General features: G+C 38.2%; 1 protein-coding gene across 4 annotated transcripts in view; it reads right to left on the minus strand.

The window, feature by feature from the left end:
* Positions 1-14,721, minus strand: part of KIFAP3 (kinesin associated protein 3) — a 68,593-nt gene that overhangs the window by 9,983 nt on the left and 43,889 nt on the right. For all 4 annotated transcript variants that reach the window (XM_030495667.1, XM_030495665.1, XM_030495664.1 and 1 more), the window contains exons 18-19: positions 13,130-13,319; positions 8,712-8,811 (exon numbers count right to left, since the gene is read on the minus strand). In XM_030495667.1, coding sequence (XP_030351527.1) covers positions 8,712-8,811; positions 13,130-13,319 — 290 coding nt within the window. The remainder of the gene's footprint in view (positions 1-8,711; positions 8,812-13,129; positions 13,320-14,721) is intronic.

Raw genomic sequence — 14,721 nt, forward strand, 5'->3', positions numbered from 1 at the left:
GGAATTAATTAATGTTACATTTTAGAAGAGACAGACCCAGGTTTGGGGTAGTTTTTGGTAAGACATTCCAAAGGACTTGAGGTAACTGCTGCAGCAATTTGGTATTCTTTTAAAATTCTTAATAGCCACATATAGCCATAACCATGTCGGTTAAATGAGGCCAACTGCAGGTGGAATATAGTAAAATAAAAAGCAAATAAAAAAATGTTAAAGAAGTGACTGCAAGTGAAAGAGGCCCAAGCATCCTATATTCCAGAAGAGCTGAACTGCATTAAAACCTCAACGCTAACTCTTCCCAAACAGCATCTGCAACTTGCTGAAAAAATTGCACCTTTAAAAATATTCCCAAAGCAAGCTATTTCATCTCTTAGCATGTAATTGTTCAGAGCAATTAAACAGCTCTTACAGCAAATGAAACAAGTGCAACATGATCCTTCATGATTACGGACCACACACCTTGGAGAAGTGGTGTGGTCCAGTCACTAGAGCACTGTGAGCACCAACAGGAGAGCACTGCTCTAATTCCAGGCTCTGGCACCTGACTTTGGATGAGTAATCTCACTTCTCCTTGCCTTTGGTTCCCTGCCCGCCTTGACTACCAGCTCTCTGGAGCAAGCACTGTGTGTTGCACTGTGGACATCATCTGCGTGTTGGGGGATACAAGGAGAGCTGCTTGGAAGCTTCTCCCGATACTGTCCAAGTAGAGAATAATAACAACAAACACCCAAGGACATTAAAAAAAAAAAAAAAAAAAAGTTGCTGTATATCGAATACTGGATATGAAGAATATTGTCCTCATCTGGATATGTGCAAATCACAGGCAGTGCTGGGCCCGAATCCTTTGGTGATGCAGCATGCACAGATCTCCAAACTCCAGGAAAAGCTCACTGGTTAATCTGGGTCATAGAGAAAAATCCTCCCCTTGAATAATCAGACTCCTGGTCTTCAAAAAATGCTACCATAGCTGTCCACATCATAACAGCATCATTTGGTCAAATACCTAAACCAGTGACACCTAAACTGGATTATAATATGATCAGGTTGCGGTATTTCATTTTTATAAACACTGCTTTGAGAAAACAGTATGAAAAAAAATGATGACAGTTAGCAGGGACTATGACCACTACCTGGAAAAAAAAAAAAAAAAAAAAAGAAAAAAAAAAGAAAAAAAACACCACAGGGAAAGAGATCACTAGTTTAGTACTGGTGCAGAAACAAGTTATTACAAAATAGACATGAAGAAATTCAAGTTCGCATTCAAGAGCTCTTAGCCATGAAGCACTATGTTCTGGAAGCACCACTCCCACATTTAAGTACTGAAGGAAAACTACTATATAGTGAATTTTGGCTTAGGCCAGGATCCAGGATCTGAAGAAATCAGGTGAAGTCCTTCAATAAGCTTCTCCCAGACTTCGATAAAATCTCTCCCAAAGGCAGCAGTTCTTGCTTCCTTCTTACTATATTTTAGTTGCAAGATCTTAATGCCAGGCACATGTACCACCTGAACACAGACTGATGAAGAAAAGGAAACTTACCTGCCCGTTTCACGCAAATAGTCAGTAAACACTGTATTGTCCAAATGAGGAGTGTGCCTTATCTCTGTTATGTCAAGCCATATAGAGCCATATTAGAAATTTAGTGGAATCCTCTCTTGACCATATTCAGTTTAACTTACGTAAAACTAAACGTGTAGGCAGTTATGATGACAGAATATGATTAAAAAAAGAAGATATGACTGCTACCACTAACAACATTTTTGTGGGATTAAAAAACAAAACAAAAAAACCAACAACAACAACAATAAAAAAAAAAAACCCCACCCCAAAACAAAACTAAAAACCCCCTTATTTGTCTCCAAAAACTTCATTGGTTCTGGGCTTCTCTTTAAGTCCTTCTCAAATTTGTTTCAGTGGGATTTACAATTTGCTAATACTGATGTGTGATAAGCTAATAAAACCTGCCTACGAGGTTATAGGCCCAATTTAGTAATAAAACCTAATTCGATTCTCTTGGGAAATGCAAATTAAATACTGTCCAAATGGTAGAAGCTGAGTACAACTCTGCTGAACATATTGCAAAGGCAAAGAAAGTTTTGTTGTTTTGTTTTTAAAATAAAGTTTAAGTATGAAAAAGAAAAAAGGCACAGAACTGTAAGAAATACCACTGTGGTAAAATGCTTGAAAGTAGAATCGTAACAACTTACACTCTCTTAGCTTTTTTCTATTAGTTAAAATATTTTATATTCACTATATGTCCACCTCTAAGACAGGAAAGCATTATTACCTTTATTCAAATGATGAGGAGAGAGAGATGTGATACCTTCAAATCTACTGTAGCGCAGACCCCACAAGAACATGTTTCTTATCTAAGCAAATTTTCCCAAGAACCATGAAACAAAGTTTCTTCTACCACTGAAGGCTGTAAAGGGTTGCCTGGGGCAGCTCACTTTTACTGTCTACTAATGTATTAGTTTTTCATCTTCAGAGATAGCCTTCAAGATGGCACTTAACTGCTGAAAGGCTGGGAAGGGAATGTTCAAACTTCTACATAAACTGCACACATGACTGAAAATGTGACATGGATGAGAGATACTCCAGAACAGGGTCACCAACTCTTCCAGTCCTTTCCTTAAGAAGGTTCGTTATTTCAGCAATATATCCTGTATGGCTTAGAGACTAAACCAAGGAAGAGATGAAATCCTCAATGCTTGAGAAGTACAACATGTGACTGCTTTTAGCAAATCTAATTGAAGATGAGGATCTATGTGCAAGATAGCTATAAATGTTGATGTAGGATTTAAGTTACAGATACAACCATTTAAAAACATTTTGCTAAACCTTCACAAAGTGAGCATTTGCCAGTGCCTGATGCAGTTCCTGTACCTGACCTGAACAGAAGCTATTCAGCTGTAGCTCACAACTGGGAGTTCACATGACATTGCAGGAGTCAACAGGAATGGAAGGCTACACTTATGTCTTTCCCTGTGAAAATTCACATCTGATTTCATCAGGGTACCCAAGCAAAAAAGTCTGTGCATATGACTATTCTTGCCATTTAATGTGGCCATTTAGCACATGCAGACATTACATGTGGGTAGCGTAGCTAGAAATAAGGTAAGTCACAGTAAGTCTTCCCTGTGCTCCCACCAAGACCTACAGCCATGTATTAGTGAACCCTACATCACTGTAGCTTCCATCAACTCAAGACGCAACAGCTTGGTTATACATGCCTATTCTTGCCAGAGACAGACACAGCTTAACTGAAGTCAATGCAGAGCAGCCTGCAAGGTGCTGGCTCCATATACTTAGCTCACAAAATATCACAATGACCTGCCATGGCAAAAAGAAGAAATGCAGCTACAGTTTTAGGCTGTAAATCCAGGCAAGAGGAAAGATGTTCCACCAAGGACAGACAGTCACTCCATAAAACTGGTTTTGCTTGACATGCCAAACCTCACTGCTTCCTGGGAAGAAGTTTCAATCAGATCTCTGTTGAGAGATGTGAGCACACACACAGAAATGCCTTGTCTTAGTGAAAACGAAGATTGTGCAATGGCAGCTCTGCTACATTAGAGGTTAAAGGATTCTGTACTGGAGAAAACTTCCTCAGGATGAGGAAAAAAAAAAGTTTTGGCTAGCTCCAGCATTCCTAACTATTAAACTTTCTAAAGCTACAGACAGAGGATTTGGGAACTCTGATGAAGATATTAACAAAAAATTGGCTTTTGCACTTAAAGTTTGTATCATTATCTAGTTATTGCTGGGAAAGGTTAAAAGTGGTCTCTTCCCCAAAGGGTAAAAAAAATACTGTGGATATCTTTATTATAAGATATTTAGCCATCACTATTATGTTTGTATCTTAAAAGTAATTAGTCTCCAGAAGGTGATTAAAATTTGATAAATGACCACAGATTCTTGAAGATGTCTTTAAGCTGGTCTTTATCCCTTGCAGCTCAGACACTAAGCTGTCATCACATCAGCCAAAGGTGAGGGACTTTTTGTTTGCTACAATCATAAAACTTTCACTCTATATTAAGAGTTATCAGAACCAGAGCCTTGAATACAGATTTTAATAACAGATGAAAATGTCAAATCTATGCCTAATGTCCATCTGTTTCTCAAAGACAGTAAGATGATTCAAAGCTGGTAATCTAATCACAAAAGTCTTTTCCTAGCCAATGAAAAAACCTGGGTACAAGCTGTCAAAACAACCTCCTCAGCATGTATTTTCTGCTGAATGGAAAACATACCTTACGATCTGTTTGCATTCTGCTCCAAATCTTTGAGGAAAACAAGAGATGCTGTTTATGTATTTTATCACTGCTTCTGTGTACATTATATTCCAAAATAATTCTCTTTATAGACATCATACACAGCAGTACCATTCCAATAAGAATATAGTTCAGAAATAAGAGCTGTAAACTAAAGCTGCAAAACACACAAACTAGCTTACGAGAAACAAAGCATTTTGATTTCTAATAATGCCTTCAGTCCCTAAAGTGAGGGTGGCAGCATTAGAAAAATGGCAACGTTCCACATCTTCACTTACCTGCTGCTTTTCCTTTATGCTTACAAGTACCAGAAACAACGATTATCTCTGCTTGCTTCAGGATACATCCAGAATAGCAAACATGCAAGCAAATCACAATCTGAACTTAGGGCTAGATACTTTTACAATTGCATTCAAAGTTGTTCTGTACTTCATGATGCAGAAATTGATCATTGAGAGTAGCATTCTCAACTGTTAACAGTAGTCAGTCTCTAGGTTTCAAAGGAAAGTCCAAGAAACCCTGTGAAGGGAAGGCGATGTCTTTGAAAAACGCAGTCCCTAAGATACTCACCTAACTTGCCGTACGTAGAGATGTTCTTACTGCTAATACTATTACTCCATGTTTCCCTCTTAAAAAATTATGGGGGGAAAAAGCCCCTCTGTGCTAACCTAGCAGGTGCCTATAAATACCTTAACTTTTTTAAACTTCTGTTTTACTTGACTTCAAAAAAGGACTCTCCTACCTGCCTGAGACTGTACAGCAGGTCTAGGTATGTAGGTCCAGTATCTCCTGGGACAGGGACTCCACAGGAGATGGTCGTGATACCCCTACTCGGTTACAGGAAAGTCAACCACTTCATCAATTGCACATGTGGATACTGCCACTGCTCCAATTCCTCTGAATCTTCCTGAATGTAACTTGGTGCAACTGCAACGGCAGAGGCTGTCCCAGACCTCTGCTAGAACTAGCATCCTACAACCAAGGAAGCACATGATTTTCACTATCTGCTTAATGCAGTATAACAGGTATAACAACCTAATATATGGCAGCTGGTGTGGGCTGAGCTGCCATGCAAAAGTACTATTAAATATTGCTTACAGTGAGAATCTTCAAGGCAACTTGAGTTTGGTTGCAGTCCTTGAAAACCTCTCCTCACAGACCATTTCTCTGGCTCCAAAAAAATGGGGTTGGTGATCAGAACACACTTAAGCCCCAGTAACGCACTGGGGGCACCAACACTGGTTCAAGACTAGCTCAGCTTCTCAGTGACATGCAGATACTAAAAAGGTGAGTCTTTGTGTCTGACTTGTTAAAGCTTTCGGGGAGGCAAGGAGAAGTCCCGATTGAGTCTGAGCACATTGCAAGGATAGGAAATAACCTCAGAAACATTGAAGAGGTAACATATCCTAAGTCTTCCTCATAGGAACGCAGAAAGGAGAGGAAAGGATTATTCAAAGTTGAGTAGCAAGAAGTTGGCTCATGATTGTCACCTACCTCAAATTTCACAGGGTGGTCTTAAATCAAAGAAGAGACTCCTTCAGAACTCACCTCATCGCTTAGCAAACAACTGTTTCTATTACAGAATTAAAAAGCCTAATATAAAAGGCTAAGACCAGAAGACACAGGCACAACAAATAATGGTGTAACAAAAAAGTATAACAAATTAAAAGACCAGAAATATGCATCTACTCATTATTAGGTCATTTCTCTTTGAACTCACAAAAAATGTTACTATTAACTTGCTAGATGTCTATGCAAATCATAACTCAGCTTGCTTTAAAAAAGTTTTGGAAAACATATCCAAACATTAATAATAGAAAAATGAAGCATTTCTATTACAAAAATCCTGATTTATTAAAAGCTGGAACTGGTTAAAAATAAATCCTTGACATAAGGTTCTTGTTAGCTTTAAACTGTAAGCATAAAAATACCCTAGAATTATGTTTTGGTATGGATGAAATGTACACTATATAACACATAAAAAGAGCCTTGACTTGCTGCTATTATTTTTAATTAGGCTCTCTAGCACGTATGGTTTTACCTTCCAACACCAATTCAGATTGGGGAAAAGGGAAGGTCTGGCTCTTCAAACTCATGGGACTGGCAATTCCATGGCTCATGCCTTGGAGCACTAATGCATTTTACATTAGCTCTAAGCATCAGGAAATCCTGGCTTCTGGCGCCAAGAAGTTCAAAACGATAATGACACACATCTGAAAACTAGGATTCGCCATGTGACTGCCAGTATCTATTCTATCAAACAATTCAGTCCTGCTCTGTTACAAATAGGACAGAACATTTGCAGGAGTCTACACTGTTTCCAATTAGACTGTGTGTCTGGACTGCAGATAAATCCATGCAGCAATCATAACAAAATAAAGTCTTCCTAGAAAACAGAATTCTAGCGAGAAATCTGAATATTTACAGAGGCTATCTTCAACAGGCAATTACCAAGTTTGTCGCTAGCCAAACTGCAATTTTTCTGCTTGCTTTCTTGAGGGGAGCCTCCAAAATGCCTTGAGACATTGCAAGAAAATTCTACAAATACTTAATTTAACTAGTTATATACCAGATGTATTTTGCTAGTAATTTTAGGTGGAATACAATCAGATTAAAAAAGCAATTTACAAATTTACTAATCCTGATAAAGGATTGAAATTTGAGGTACAGTGATCAACTTTAACTTTTACTCAAGTTAAAGTTGAGGACACTCAAGATTTTTTTTCTTCCCAGCTGAAAGCTTTCTGGCAAAACAAAAGCATCTTGACTGGGGCAATATCTAAGTTTATTGGAAACAAAGGAGTCTGCAAGCTTCACCCTACACACCTTTCCCCCCATCTCCCAGAGGGCATGAAGACTGTTGGGACCACATAGCCATACCGTATTCTGGTTAATACAGAAATCTGTCATCTCCTGGGTTTTGTGTCTATTTTAAAGTTTAAAATGGCAAGTCACATAGTAAGACTCCAAGAGTAGGACACAGGTCATACTTCCCTCAGTTTCTCCTGGTGATACCTGCATGCTCTGAAACGAAGATTGTGCATTTGGAAACTATCAGCTCCAGTATTCCCTTCCCAAATACAGGCTCAGTTCAAAGGGTTACACACTAATCTGAACTTGATCTTTACTGATTATAAACACTTCCTTTTTCCAAGAGGATCTATTTCTCTTGGAGAAAAGTCCTACTTTTTTTTCTTGATCTGAGCATTTTAGTTATTTTAATTTATTCTTAAAAATGTTACCACCATTCCACCCTTGACAAATGTTCAGCTTACTGGTGCATTACAGGTAGAATAAACAAGCAAGTGTAACCATCTGGTGCCCTTTAACAACTACAAGATGCAAAAGTAAGGGAGAAAAATCTTTTTTGCTTCAGCTGCACATACTGTGAATTACTCATATTTTACAAATGGTGACTAAAGTTCCAAGTAGTGAAAATAACATTCTTCCTTTGGAAAGAAACAACTTCAACCACACGGCTGGGCATGATCAGATAGCACCCTGTTGAAGTGAATTCCGTACCACTACAGTGAAGTGTTTTAAATATTTCCTACTGAGTGCCTATAGTTCATGCTCTATAAAAGGCACTTCCTAAATGTAACAGGATCTACGAAGATCCCATTCTTTAAGATAAGTCTTCCCTATTTTGAACTTGCGGGAGAAGTCTACTCAGAAATTCGAACTGCAACAGCTTGGTGACATTCAGAGAAGGAGAGGTCATTGACCAGAGGAGGAATTCAGAGAAACATCTCCCAAAAGTCAAGCCCACATCTTTTGTTCATCTAGCAAATTTGCAGAGCAAGTGCTCTCAATAATCTAACTGAGAATACCTTGGGAAGACTTGGGTTAAGTGGACACACCCCCTGCCCCCCCCCCCCCCGAGAAAAAAACAACCAAACGAACAAAAAAACCCAAAACAAAATCAACCAACCAAAAAATTCCACAAAACCCAAACCAAACACCAAAACACAGACAAACAAAAAAACCAACCAAACTCCCCACCCTAAACAAAAAAAACCCAAACCCCACACAAATAGTTTTGGCAGCTGAACAAAGCTTATTTTTAACAATTTAAGAATATTGGAAACTAGTCTTCTAGGTAATCAGCATCTCAAGCCTCTTGTTAGATATTTCCCAACAATAATGTTTGAATAGTATTTGAGCAATTGTCATAACAGGTAATTAGTCGCACGCTCTAGTTTTACTTTTCTGTTGCACAGCTAAGGTCCTTTCCAACCCTAACTATTCTATAATTCTGTGATTCTATTACAACATGTGTGTTAACATGCTAAAAGCAGCATGTAATTCAGAAGATAGACTACAACTTCTTTTTCAGTGTAAACCATTCCCACTGCTATGAGGGCAAAACAAATGAAGCCCTGTGAAGCAATTTGAACAGCCATTGTTGGACTCTATGCATTCTCTAAAAGGATCAATTTACCTGCTAGAGAAGGGATGCTGCCCAATGAGGTCTCCATTCTGAAGATGGTAATCACTGAAGAAATCTGGACTCACTGCTCCATCAGGGGCTATTAGGCCATCTATAAAACCAAGAAAGATACAGTGACTGTATGAAGCAGCATGACTTCAGGGCAAGTGGGCAACACAACCTGTGCTTGTCATAGGAATTCATTAGCAACTTGCAATATTTCTTGGAGGAATTTAAAGCAACAAAAATATTGAAAAACAGCAACTTCAATTCCAAAAAACCTTACTTGGACTTCAGGCAGCTCAGCCTACTGCTCTGAAGAAAAGCTGTATTTAAGAGATACTCTCTTACCCCCTTCTTCCTTAGGCCTGTAAAGGTTATATTGAGACCAAACTTGTCTACCCCATCATGAAAATGAGCCCAGAGAAAAAGTAATGAGAAGGATCAAACATTAATCTTGGCCAGAGCAGAAAAACAGCAAAGGTCTTACTTGTTCAGACTCTTATCCTTTACCACTGTGTCTCTCAAAACTAATCAAGAAAAACAGGAAAGCTTCAAAAACTTCAAACCTATTTTTTTCTCTCCCCATATTTTAATGTCTTCTAGCTATTTCCCAAAGGGTGGTCTTTTCACATGAAAAGGACATATCCTCTCAAGAACATAGGTTAAAGGTTTTTTTTTTTTTGCTTCCTGTATATTAAAGCACTGGCACACGAAGATGCAGACATTTGTAAAGCCAGTAGTATTCCTTGAAGGCTTCACAGTCTCTGCTTGCTTTAGAAGAAAAGAAAAGAAAAGAAAACCAGGGGCTACCATTTTCCCTCTGTTACATCAGTGTAAATCCAGAGTGTCTTTGAAGTAAAGTCAGTGAACTGACCCCAGCTGAATGAGGGCCCAGCTTAACTCTTTCCTGTTAGCATTCACAAAACATTACTCGTTAATATGAAGGGCACAGTTCTTACTTGGTAATTAGTATTAGGCTCTAATCAGATAATGAGTTATTTCATCAGTTTGTCTCCACAACTGTATGAAAACAATCCTAGACTTGTAGCGCAGAAAGCTTCCCCATAAAAACAGGGCAGAAACAGGTACATTCAGACTGATACTTTAATAGTTCAACAGAAAAGAGAGAGAGAGATTCCTAATGACTAGGAAGTTACAAATGCCATTCCACTCTAAAGAGAGAGAGATAAGATCCAAGGAGACACAGGCCACTTAGCTTAACCTCTGTGGTTTCAAAACTACTAAAACTGCCTGTGCAGGAAGCAGTGGAAAGTTACTTACAGACACAAGGGCTTAGAGATGACAACTCAGGCATTCAAACAAATCTCCCAGTGCTTTATGAATTTACCTGATGTTTTTTGAAGATAATATAGTGACAAATGATAAAAGGAATAGAATTGACACATCTAGATTTCTAACAGACATTTGATGAGGTGCTACAGAGATTCATTTAGAAGATAATACCTCATGGGAAAGTGACTGAATACAATGCAACAGATTGTAAATGAAAAATGCTAGCCATGATCAGACTACGTTTTAGCAGCACAAGATAGCTGTACATGGATATACTCTGATTATATACATGTGTATACAGTATGTGAAAGAGTATTATTTGACAAGCAAGTAATGTGACACAGATCGATATTACTGTCTTTCAGCATATTCACCAAGATGTGAGTGCCCTGTGATACCATATAGATGTAAAACGACCAAAAATGAGGAAAGTAAGTTGAAATGGCTATTATTAACACTTGTGCCAAGTCTTCCTAACTCACCGCCAATGCTGTATTTTTCACAGAAAATAAATAAGGGAGAACATTAGCACTTATATACCTGCAGCACTTCAGATCAAAACCAATCAATTTAAGCGACTATGTACTTTAAACAGTCAGGTTTGGTTAAAACTTACCTGAAAGCAGAGAGACCTAAAAATAACATTTATCTTCATACTAATAAAGCAAGCACTACATTTTAACTTTAAGGCTAGAGCTACTACTACTTAAAGTGTCTTCAATCAAGAGTGCTAACATTCAAACCATAACGCTCAAGAGTTATGGCTCACATGAATTTATAGAAAAATGAAAGCACATGGATAGCATCAGCTGCATAATATGATTACATAGTTAAAGGACATCTGTTGTTATGTACATTTCAACATAAATTAGGGTTATGTGCTTTCAGAGCAAGAGAGACACTGAGCTCACAAAGGTGACTTCAGAGATCCTGCAGAGATTTTCGTGTAAGTTCAAATTACTATGCAAGCGAGATGTTGGCATATCATTGCAATAACGAACTCATCTTGCCATCAGCGAACTCAAGAACTTTTATGGCTGAGGGAGGACTTGTATTGAGCATCAGCCATCAGTGCAGGTCATTTCTAAAATCAAACTGAAACACAGTATTTAATTTCTGACTGCACAAAGATTTGTATTTCTGTTATTTTTTGACTAAGTCATGCTCTGTCCTTCAGAACCCAAATGCCTACTCCAATTGGTATAATAATCTGCAGCCTTTTCAAAAGAATATTATGTCCCCTCTAGCCACATCTCAAAAGTATAAATCTAGCAGACTTCAGAAGCACACCATTACTGGCACTTGTTGGAAGGAACCCAAGAAGTGAATCTGTATTTTGAATATAGTCACCTACTCTTATACCTTCAAAAACAAAAGCACTTTTCAAACATCTGCAGAACATATCACTGGAAATCTGCCTCTCATTCTCAGTCAAATATCAATTCCAACACAAAAATCTTTGTTCAAATAACGTTAAGCTTGTAACATTAATGATTAAAAGCCAGGAAATTCTGTGTTAATGGTGTCACTCTATGTTTAGCTCACACTATTGGGAAGAGAAATGGCCCTATGAAATAAGCAAAGGTTTATTATTAAGACCTGTAAAGGGGAGACGACAACAGGCATGCTGCACATCTTTAACTTCGGAAGCCCAAAGCAGACTTGATGTAATAAAAGTACCGTATAACACATGGCTCACACTGGTAACCTTGTAAGTCTAGTAGAGCAAGATAAAGCTACAGGTTTCAAAAAGGAAAAACATACCGCTAAAAAGGCAGGTTGCTATGGCTGACATATGTAATCAAAAGTAGAAGAAAAAAAATCCTTAAGTTCTGGTATCTTTTCAGAATAACTTTTTAAATACTTTTGAGATCTTGCGCTATTATTTTCTCACAGCAACTGCAAATAAAGCCTATGGGGGTTAGTGGTTTTGTTTTTCTTATTACTATTCCTGCAAATTCATCATAGAGTCAGAGAGTTTTGTGACTCATGCATCATAGCAAAGGACTGGAAGCTTATATGGAAAATAAAAAACCCCGCAGACTCAAACTGGCAATTAAATAAAAAATAAATCCATGGGCACACAGTCATCCAGGACTTTGAAAAGGATATAACCACAAATCTGAGAGCATAAGCCAACTCTGAGTTATGAAAACTTCTGAAGATATTTATCCGGTGGGCAAATTATTTCATGACTCCAGCAGAGCTTTTTGAACCTTCCCCTGAAACAGTTGGCAGTATTGGACTAGATACATCACTGTCTTAATCCAGTATGGCAATTTCTATTTTCTTAGTAACTAGAAAATCTTTACAGAAGGAGAGAGAGTAGATTCCACTTTAGATCCCCCACAACTGTGTCATTATGCACTACTGTGCATGTATTTGGGTTAATCTCAAAAAAGAACATGACTACTCTTAAGAATAATTTTTGGGGGGTTTTTTTGGTTGCCTTTTTTTTTTTTTAAACAAACTTCTTCAAATTGTCAAGTAGTAAAACTTTTTCGTATGAAGAACTAAAAAATAAAAGTATTTACAGAAGAGATTCACACACTTCCTTATATATAAGACAGCAAAAATCACACAAACAGATTAGCTGAAAGTCACACAATGATTGCCTCTGCTAAGGAACCTACAAGTTTGATGTGACTCAACTGAAGTCTTTCATCAAGATCTGCAATAAAAAAAAAAAAACCCATCACAGAACTAACACAGAAGGCAAAATAAATTTCAGTGTCACATCCCATAGCTGTGAATTCAACAGGGATGAAAAAAAGGTTTGTGTTTGCAAAGCAAACAAGCTATGGACACAAGGAATAGGCGTGAAGAACATGGCTGGGCCACCTTTGTTCAGATCGGTCATCATGGTCCACTACCTCTCAGACAGGTCTACTCATATTACTGAAGACCTGTAACACTTCATAAGATCACAGATACACAGTACTCACTCCATCATTAACATCCTAACAAGGACAAGTCCATCCTTGGCTAGTGTGCATTAGTGCTGCTCCCAGTGACATGGAAGGGCAACTGTCCGCCTGGTTTGAGTCAGCAAATTCTCCCCACAGCCCCAGGTCAAGCTCCTGTTCCACAGAAGCAGCAATCCCAGTCCTGAATACTAATATATGCAGCCTTACCTGCATTGTAGTAGAGGTCAGGTCTTTCCAGAATATCCCCTTCATGGATGTAGGGCTCAATACGATCATCACCATATAGGTACTGCTCACTGTCATCCATCTGCCGACTCTCCACCATCTCCAACCACTGAGAGTTGTGCCATCGAAATTTCTCGCTCTGGATTTTTTTAGCCCATTCCTCATCGTATTCCTGTTAAAAATCACCACACAGTATTTTAGGATGGGGTACAGACAAATCTGTTTGGTTTAACAGGAAATAGCAGAGGAATTTGATGCCAGCGAAAGATGCAAGTTTCAGGGCTCAGTGACTTAAATCCTCTATTCAGTTTACAGAGCTCTTTTAGCAAAAAAAGAGAATGATTTTGCAAGCACTAGGCATTATTCTGGTTTTGTACATGCAGCAGTACAATCGTCCCTTCATGGTTTGTTACTTTACACCATCCAGAAAAAAATCCCACTTTGAGCAGGGAAGTTCCATCATCACAGTCTCCTCATTTGGTTCATCAAGAAGAGCCAATTACTGCCAATTTTCAATTTTTCAGTAATTAATTACTAACAGTGGCGGAATACCCTTTATGTCCTCCTTAGGGGAGCATTCACTAGGACAACTAGTTACTAGAAAATACAACAAAAGTTCTGATAAAACCAATGAATCTTTATTTTGTTTCATGAGCTCCAGTATGACAGGAATTAATTTTCAACTTCTTGTAAAATTTTATAATGGCTTTTTATGATTGATATTAAATACCCACAAAAATGGTGCACAGCATTTGTAATAAAGAGGATGTAGGAACCCAAGATACAACATCAAAACATCAAAATCTGGGAGGAGTTTCTCCAGAAAGCTGAGGAAAACAGGACATAGGTTCCAGCCACTATGGAAACAAAATATAGGCATGAAATTTCAATCTGGATTACAGCCTAATTGCACTCAAGTGATGTGATATTTAATATACAGAGGCATCATAAGAAAGCGACATAGCCTCTGGTTGCTGCAATCAGCTGTTTAGAAGACTCTTCTAAACAGAGCAGACTATGTGGGCTGTTGATTACCACTGAGGGGAACACAAACCTGTAGATAATACTCAGTTTCTCAATATTACTGGAAAAATAGGGCACAGCTAATTATAGGAAACTCATCAACATGAAATCTGCAGACTGAATCAATTTGGGAAGATTCACAAATAATGCACCGTGGTTAGTAAGTTTTTAATCAAAGGATTGTGAACAGGAACAACGTTCATAACCACAGAGTTTCTCATTGTAGGAAGAAACATTCTCGTGAAACAGATCTCACTTTGCTGTCTTCCAGCTTAACTACAAATGAGAGAAAAACTGAAAATTGTTTAACTCTCATGTTGATTAACACCTGATCTAGACAGACTTTCCCTGGAGATCTAGCTGGAGTAGTTGAAGGTTTTTAAAATCTGTTTTATTTAGCCCTGAAGGGGATGAAAAGCATTCGCACAATTAGCGACAATGCCTTGGCCTAGGAAGCGGTAATTTCTTAAACTGCTCCAGCTAGACATGCAAAAGTAGATCTGTCTATTACTGAAGGTCAAAAAATAGCAGTGAAGACAGAATAACTTGGC

This window comes from Strigops habroptila, chromosome 8, assembly GCF_004027225.2.
Source record: "Strigops habroptila isolate Jane chromosome 8, bStrHab1.2.pri, whole genome shotgun sequence".
In the NCBI taxonomy this organism is placed as follows: domain Eukaryota; kingdom Metazoa; phylum Chordata; class Aves; order Psittaciformes; family Psittacidae; genus Strigops; species Strigops habroptila.